The sequence below is a fragment of the Orycteropus afer genome, unplaced genomic scaffold, assembly GCF_000298275.1.
Source record: "Orycteropus afer afer isolate SDZICR_OR568_19922 unplaced genomic scaffold, OryAfe1.0 scaffold00032, whole genome shotgun sequence".
Taxonomy (NCBI): Eukaryota; Metazoa; Chordata; class Mammalia; order Tubulidentata; family Orycteropodidae; genus Orycteropus; species Orycteropus afer.
In genome coordinates, this window is record NW_006921619.1 from 5,370,005 (window position 1) to 5,379,076 (window position 9,072).

The 9,072-nt window shown below is 41.4% G+C and overlaps 1 protein-coding gene across 1 annotated transcript in view; it reads right to left on the reverse strand.

Moving 5' to 3' along the window:
* Window positions 1-9,072, reverse strand: part of KLHL6 (kelch like family member 6) — an 88,466-nt gene that overhangs the window by 46,709 nt on the left and 32,685 nt on the right. The window contains exon 2 of the mRNA XM_007935909.2: window positions 4,322-4,487. Coding sequence (XP_007934100.1) covers window positions 4,322-4,487 — 166 coding nt within the window. The remainder of the gene's footprint in view (window positions 1-4,321; window positions 4,488-9,072) is intronic.

Genomic DNA, 9,072 nt, shown 5'->3' on the forward strand with positions numbered 1-9,072 from the left:
TGGCACAACAAAATACATAAAAGTGTTGTTCCACATCCTACATTGATGAGTAATGACTATAGTCTTAAAAGCTTTCAAGTGGCCATCTAAGTCACAACTAATGGTCTCCTAGTGTCAGAAATGAAAAAGAATGCAAAAAGAAAAAAAAAAAAAAGTGCATTTAGAAGCAATCAGCCCTAGGACACGATGGCCCTTGAGACCAGAAGAACTAGATGGTGCCCAGCTACCAATGCCAACCACTCAGGAAAGGATCAAATCTGGAGATACTGGATAGAGTGGGAGGGAAAACGTGAAACAAAATCCAAAAACTCAATAACGACCATAACTACTGGTCAGATGAAATCTGGCGAGACTCCCAATACTATGGCCCTGGAATACATTCTGCACCTGGAATAAAACTCATCCCCAGAGGCCGGCTCTCAGCCCATTAGTTAACAAGATGTACATGCAGACCACTCAACCCAGGATGACGCATCCACATACTCTATGGTAATACATCCCTTAGAGCAACAGACCATGGGACACCAGAGGACCAACATTCAAATTGGAAACACAGGACAAACAGGAGTGAATAAATATGAGGGGTACAGGGGGAGGGTTACTGGGTAGGGAGGGGAGGAGACTGGGTTAGGGTTGGACATGGTGAATGTAAAACAAGCTCTTAAAATAAATAAAATTGATGTATCAAAAGATAGCAATGTACATAAATCATTTCTAGGAAACAGCTAATAAAAGCGAAAGTAACTGGTCCTGAAGGCTGGGCTGGAGGAGGGAAAAGGAGCAGAAGACTGCTACTTTTTTTTTTCTTTTTCTTTTTTTGAGACTTTCAGCAGTAGTTGACTTTTAAAACTATTTATATGAAATACTTTGAGCATTCTTAATTATTTATTTAGCATATACATTTCAAACATTTTTTTACACCTGTTTCCAAAGTGACTTCCAGAAAGAGGTTTCCATTTCCACTTCCACCAAAGTGCCTCTGTGACCCCCCATTCTTATCAAGATTGAATATGGTATTATATTTACTCTTGGCCAATATGATACACAAAATGGTATTTTATTGTTGACTTAATTTGTCTTTTGGATTACTAATGAGGTTTGGCATTTAAAAATATATTTGTTGACCATTTTATCTCTGTATTTTATAAATTACTTGCTCATATACTTAGTCCATTTATTTCTATTAGGACATCCATCTCATACTTATTAAGTAAAATGTAAAAGAATGTTTATGGTAACATTGTTTTTGAATAACCAAATAGCTGAAAACAACCTAAACTCTCAGTTATAGGTAATGATTCACCAAATTACTGTACTATTAAATTCCACTCAGCTATTATGGTGTTGCTATAGAAATACATCTATTGACATGAAAATAAGACTACAATATAACACAGGAAAAATAAATTTAAAACTGTGTCCAATAGCAGCCCATTCTTATTTTATATGTATATAACATGTAATTGTATATATATACATATATATTGCTTACTATGTACCAGGCCCTTTACAAACCTTACTACTTTATGATACAAGCTCTATTTGTCATCCTTGTTTTACTGAAAAGGAAACTGGAAGACAAAGAAATTGTGAAAATTTGCTCAAAGTCACACAGCTGGGATTTAAATACAAGCAGTCTGTTTCCAAAGCTGTGTTATTAACCACCTTGCTATCTGCACATGCAAATGCTTAGAAAATGACCTAAGAGTATATACACCAGAGTATATATACCATATTGTCTCTGAGTAGAAGGGGAGCAGTAGGTACTTTCTATGGGTTTTTTTTTTTTTTTTTTTTTTGCTTTTTTCCTTTCTGGGTTTCTAATTAATTGTTTGTATAATGAATTTGTAATTCTATTGCAATGTTAAAATATTAAAAACTGCATTTTGAAAAACAAAATATAGTCCCTCAGCCTATCATATAGGACCTACTTTTAGCGAGTGGGAAAAACAGGAGATCTGGTTTCTATTCTCAACTTTATCACACATGACACATAGTAAGTGCTCAATAAAATAAGCATTCATTGAGCATCTACTTTGGTGTCAGAACATATACTTGAAACAATAAATACTATTACTATTATTATTGTCATTGTTAACTGTGCCACCTAGGCAAGTCAGCAACCCTCTCTGGGCCCCAGTAAATGAGATTAACCTGAAGATAACAATGGGAGCTGTGGTTTGAGTGAATTGCTCAAATGTGAATGGAGTGATCCTGCTGAGACTGGCTGGTTTAGGAGGGAACCAAAGAGGGGATATTTCTCTTTAAAGAGAAGATTCGGAAAAAACATAAAACCCAAACTATATAGAGAGCCCTCTTTGCATGGGAAAGGACCTCTGGTGGCACAGTGCCTAAAGGATTTGATTGCTGACTAGAAGGTTCAAACCCTCCAGCCACTCCATGGAAGGAAGACTGGGCAATCTACTTCCATAAAGATTTACTGCCTTGGAAACCCAGTGGGAGTCGCTATGAGTCAGAATTGACTCCATGGCAGTGAGTTTGGTTTTTTGGTTTTCTTTGCATGGAAAGGATTTTTCTGAAGTTAAATTATTGGATTGTGCATGGGATTCTGAGCATGAAATTGCTGAGCCCCTCCCTCCACATAATGAGGGATCATTTCCCTGACAGCCAACGAAGCTGCGGATGTAAGCAGGCGAGAACAGAGAAAATGTGAAGGGGTGTATGTGGGGGGGCTGACTTAGCAACATCATCATGTAAGGCTGAACCAGCCCTGCCCTCCCTATCTTTAAGATACCCCAGGGAAATTAAACCAATAAAACTGGCTAAGATTTCAGCAACTCTTACCCAGAATTCATCAGAACTGGTTCATGGTTGATTTTCTTCACTCTTTTCATTCTCCCTTCCTTGCTGTTGTTGTTGTTGTTATTTGCCGTCGAGTCGGCCCCAACTCATAGCGACCCCTCCTTGGGTTTCCGAGGCAGTATCACTACGGAAGTAGGAATGCCCAACCTTCCTTCTGAGGAGTGGCTGGTGGGTTTGAACCGCCAGCCTTCTGGTTAGCAGTCAAGTGCCTTAGGCACTATGCTCCCAGAGCTCCTCCCTTGCTAGACCTCATCAATCCTGCTCAGACTCCAGCCTCCACAAAGCTAACACCATTGTCCATGGACTTTGACCTGGATCCCTCCTTTCTTACTTTTTTAGACTTTAACTTTCTGTTCTCCTCCACTGCTGACCCAACCGGATGCCACCTCCCTAATTCCCGAACCAGGGACAAGATCTGGTACTTGACACCAGTCCCTGGGAATGATCTGGCTTGTCCCTGTTCTCTGTTTACCTGAAGTCTCAACACCCTCAGTGAGTCAATCTCTGCCTTATCCTGTTAGAATTAAGTTCAGTGGTACAATCTTAGATCTAGGCAGACAGGTACTCAGGTAATGGTGGCAATGTGGGTGCAGCTGACAAAGTCTGTCTCTATTTTATGAAGCTACATATAATTATTTTCATCAGATTGAAGCAAACATAATCCAATGGAAAGAATAAATGTTATTTTAAAATAAAACAATTCTGAGCCTTCTCTACCTCATCTTCTGTAAGAGCCTTCATTTCTCAAAGCTCTTCTTTCACTCCCACTACAAAGTGCTCCTTCTATCTGAACCTAGACACTACTTCCCTAGGGACCTCATGGTGTGGTGGCAAGCTTGTGGACTCCGGACTCAGAGAGTCTAGGGTGCAAATCACAGCAAATCACTTATCCTTTATGTGCCTTATTTTCCCCACCTGTAAAATGAGTGAAAGTAATCAAGCCCCCACATTGTGCTAAGGATTAAAAGTGCCATATATGAATTGCTGACTGTGGCCCTTGGTTTCTATTGTTGTTGTTAGTTGCCATCGTGTCAACCCTGACTCATGGCAACCCCATGTATTACATAGTAGAACTACTCCATGAGTTTCCTTGACTATAATCTTTATGGACCCAGATCGCTAGTCCTTTCTTCTAAGGCATCTCTGGGTGGGTTTGACCCACCAACCTTTAGGTTAGCAGCTGACACCACTCACACCACCCAGGTTCTGATTAAGTGTCTGCAAATTGTAGCCATTGTTCTTGGAGTCAAGAATGACACTAAAGCCCTAGGAACCAAACTCCCCTGGCTTCATTTTATTAAGGAGTCAATGCCCCATATCTCACTAGCTCTGGGGAACTACCAAATGAACACTTTCTGACTTTCAAGTGAGCACAGGCCCAGGTAAGTGTGTGTCATGTTCCAGGTACAGGCCTGAGTGCCAGCCCAGGCAGGTTTCTGAGGGAACTATAGCTTTCACACCCTCCAGAGATGAGCTCTAAGCCTATCTGTTCACACACCTGGAAGAGGTTAGCAGCTTCCAGGACCCGCTGGACGTTCTGCTTGGTGATCAGTGCCTTGCTGGTGTAAGTGTAGTCCAGGAGAGTGTGCATGATGTCAGCATCGACCCCTTTGATAATGATCCTCTTCTCATACTTTTCCTTTAAATCGTTGCAGAACATGGCCCTAGAAGAGAGATGTATGAATGTGAATTATACCAGGCCCCTTGGTTTTCCAGGCCTCAATAGGCCTCCTTCAGACCTACCTGCCCCCTGGGAACAGTGAGGATGTCAAGGCCAGGACCTGGGTCCATTGCTCTCTGTTGCTGCAGCACCCAGCACACATCAGAGCTTACTAAACTGCTCTGCCATGCCAAACTGTGGTCCCCGAGGCCACTCACAGATCTGAAAGGATGCTAGGAGCCCTACTGGAACACCTGGTGGGCTCTTTACTGGACACCAGTTGCCATGGAGTGAATTCCAACTCACAGCAGCCTCATGCATGTGAGTGTAGAATTATGTTCTATAGGATTTTCAGTGGCTCATTTTTTTGGAAGTAGATCAGCAGGTCATTCTTCTGAGGCACTTCTGCATGGACTCAAAAGACTAACCTTTGGATTAGCAGCTAAGAGTGTTAACTGTTTGCACTGCACAGAGATTCCTGGTGGTATCTAGAACTACTTTATTGGCTCGATTCTATTCAAAGTGCTGGGAATTCTTCTGAGAGTGTTGTGGAACTCCTATGCCTCCTTTTTCCTTTCTTTTTTTTAATTCCCAGGATCCAAACAGGGTCTATGACTAAGTTCTCAGTTCTCACTCCAGCCCTATCTGACCTGGAGCCTGGCCCCACATCCTGCCGTGGCCTGGCCTGGTCAGCTGGGATCCAGATACTATCACAGGTGGCTCCTGCTGTAGCCTTTCTTCCTAGAGGCTAGGCTCTTGTCCCTGAGTTCCCAGTTACAATTGGAAACTCTGAATCCAGCATTGTCTAAATCCTCATGTTCAAGGACAAACTCCCCAAGACTGTTACTCTGTCTTGCCTCTGGACTATATCTCTCCTTACTCACCCCCAGGATTGGAATGTTTGGATCTTTAGCCTTTATCTTGGAAGCAAGTAATAAGATGGAAAGGATTTAAATATTTGTCTCTGCCTATCCCTATCTCTGTTGTTGTTGTTGTTGTTATATGCCGTCGAGTCGGCCCCGACTCATAGCGACCCCTCCTTGGGTTTCCGAGGCAGTATCACTAAGGAAGTAGGATTGCCCAACCTTCCTTCTGAGGAGTGGCTGGTGGGTTTGAACCGCCAGCCTTCTGGTTAGCAGTCAAGTGCCTTAGGCACTATGCTACCAGAGCTCCTTCCCTATCTCTAGTAGTTCACAATTTAACAGAGACATGTGCACAACAAACAGTCTACAAGGGCCATAAGGGGCCAGGAATGGCTGCTTATGGAGAAGAAAAATTTTAATATGTGAACATTGTGAACAGACTTCTAGATAGTAAACACAGAGAGCAGAGGCATGAATATGCAAGAGTGTGAGGCAGGTGGAGGACAGAATAAGCATGTATTACAGTGGGAGCCCAGGGGAAATCAGTCTGGAAAGATAACTCGAGTCCTGATTGTAGAGGACACTGGAGATAAGCTAGGGAGTTAGGTCTTTTATTCAGTGGGCATTGGGGAGCCATTGAAGCTTTATGAGCAGAGGCAGGACTCAAAGAGAACATTTTTAACAAATATGTTCTCACGTTAGTTTGCTGGTGATAGGTGTCATTGGATGCAAGCATTAACCAACTGTGATCAAAAGAGCTATGAGTAACAATGGCAGAGGCTTTTCCCAGAAAATGTCCTAACTGAGGCAATATTCACACTGCTAGGGAATTTCTCCAACCAGTTGTCATTGAACCCTCTGGGCTGCGGAAACATGAGCAGGTACCTTAAAGGACTGTTCTCTCCGGGACAAGCCATTGACACAGGGAGTTCCCAGGGTGGATCCCTGATGACAGAATGTACTTCCCAACACTGGGACTCCCATCTCAACACAGAAAGGATTATATCCCTATCTCCTGTGCCTCCTCTCTCCTACACGTTCTGATCGTGTCTGTAAATCATCAACTTCTTTCCCCCACCTCCTAATACGCAAAACAAAGGTAACTACTTGTGGAATCCCAGGGCCCAGCCATCAGAAAGTCGGAGGAAGCACTAAACGGGTTATTAGACCAATTAACGGGAGCTCTGGTAGCATAGTGCCTAAGGCACTTGACTGCTAACCAGAAGGCTGGCGGTTCAAACCCACCAGCCACTCCTCGGAAGGAAGGTTGGGCAATCTACTTCTGTAGTGATACTGCCTCGGAAACCCAAGGAGGGGTCGCTATGAGTCGGGTCCGATCGACGGCACATAACAACAACAACAGACCAATTAACTGGGATGTGCCATGAAACTATGACCCTAAACCTCCAAAAAAATGGGGAAGGGTATCAAATCCTATGATTTGAAAAAAAGTAGCCTCAGCAGCTACTTTTTTTTTTTTTTTTTTTGGTCATTGTTGTAAATATATCTATCACAAACATTTGCCAGTTCAGCTTTTTACTGGCAGCAATTACAATAATCATCTATGCGACCCTACCTTAATCAATGCTATTTTTCCATCACTGTTAACCCCTGCTTCCCCCTCTCTCCTGCCCCTGGTAACCACTAATAAACTTTGGTCTCTATATATTTGCCTTTTCTGGTCTTTTTAAATAAGTGGGATCATATAATATTTATTCTTTTGTGATTGACTCATTAATATAATGTCTTCAAACTCCATCACATTGCAGCATGTATCAAAACTTCATTTCTTCTACTGGCTGAGTAGTATCTCATTGTATGTATGTACCACATTTCTTTTATCCATTCATTTGTTGATGGGTATTTAGTTTGTTTCCACCTTTTGGCTATTGTGAATAGTGCTGCAATAAACATTGGTATATAAGTCTCTGAGTTTTCACTTTCAAGTCTTTTGGATATGTAGCTAATAATGTGTTTAGTGTTTCTGTTCTACCTTCTAGTTCATTTTGTAGTACTTAGTTCTTAAAAGCTTGCAAGCAACCATCCACGGGACAACAGTTGTCTCTGTTTGCCTGGAGCAGCAGAGGAAGGAGATTCAGGAACAGAAAGAGGTTGTGGGATATGTGGCTAATTGCCTCCATGAACAACTGCCTCCTTTGCCATGAGACAGAACTGAATAGTGCCCGGCTACCATTACTGAATACGTTGATCAAAGATTCTATAGAAGAATCCTGGTCAAACGGGGGAAATACAGAATATATTTTCAAATTCTCATGGAATTAAGACTTTCAGGAGTCAGGGGGCTGGATAAACCCAGAAACTCCTGCCCTGAGATAATTTTCTTTAAAACTTAAACCACTTGGACAACAACAAAAAGACAAATGCCCAGTCATAAAATGAGCAAAGGAATTGAGTAGACATCTCACCAATGAGGCCATTCAAATGGCCACCAAACACATGAAAAATGCTTGGCATTGTTAGCCATCAGAGAGATGCAAATTAAAACAACCATGAGATACCATTTCACTTGCACTATGATGGCTAAGATTGAAAAAAAAGAAAATAATAAATATTGGTGAGTATGTGGGGAAATTGGAACCCTTAACCATTGCTGGTGGGAATACAAAACAGTATGGCCACTGTGGAAAAGAGTGTGGCTGCTCCTCAAAAAACTAAAAATAGAGCTACCATATGACCCAGAAATTCCACTCCTAGGTATGTACCCAAAATACTTGAAAGAAGAGACTCAAAAAGAGATTGTATACCAGTATTCATTTCAACAGTATTCACAATAGCCAAAAGGTGGAAACAACCTAAATATCCATCAATGGGTGAATGGATTAACAAAAATATGGTCCATACATACAATGGGATACTACTCAGCCAGTAGGAGAAATGAAGTCTTGATAAATGCTACAGTATGGACAGAGCTTGAAGATGTTTTTGTTGTTGTCAGACATTATGTGGAGTGAAATAAGTCAATTACAAAAGGACAAATATTATATGACCTCATTTATATAAAAAGACAAGAAAAGGTCATTGTACAGAGACCAAAGTTTATTAGTGGTTACCAAGAAGGAGGGAGTAAAAGGAGATTAACAGTGATGGCAAAATCACATTGATTAAGAGTAGTGTTGTACAGACGATTATTGTAATTGCTGTCAATAATTTGTATACCTATAAAAAGTTAAATTGGCAAAAGTTGTGTGATTATTTATAACAATGGCCAAAAAAAAAAAAAAAAGAGTAGTTGCTGAGGCTGCTTCTGTACAATCAAATACCTCACAGGATTTGGTTCCTAGTTTGGAGGTTGTCTTAGTTATCCAGTGCTTCTATAACAGAAATACCACGAATGGATGGCTTTAACAAACAGAAACTTATTCTCTCATAGTTTAGGATATTGGGAGTCTGCATTCAGGGTGCCAGCTCTAGGGGAAGGCTTTCTTTCTCTGTCAGTTCAGGTAGAAGGTATTTGTCTCCTTTCAACATTTGCGGGCTTTGTGTCCCTTGGATATCTCCAAGTGTCATCAATCTTTCCCTGGGTCTAGGAGGTTCACAGTGAGGGACTCTGGGTCTAAAGGATGTGCACCACTCCCAGCTCCTCTTTCTTGGTTGTAATGAGGTCCTTCCATTTCCTTTTTGACAACTTCCAATTTTCCTAGATTCATACTTCGTACATTCCATGTTCCGATGATTAATGGATGTCTGCAGCTGTTTCTCTTCAAT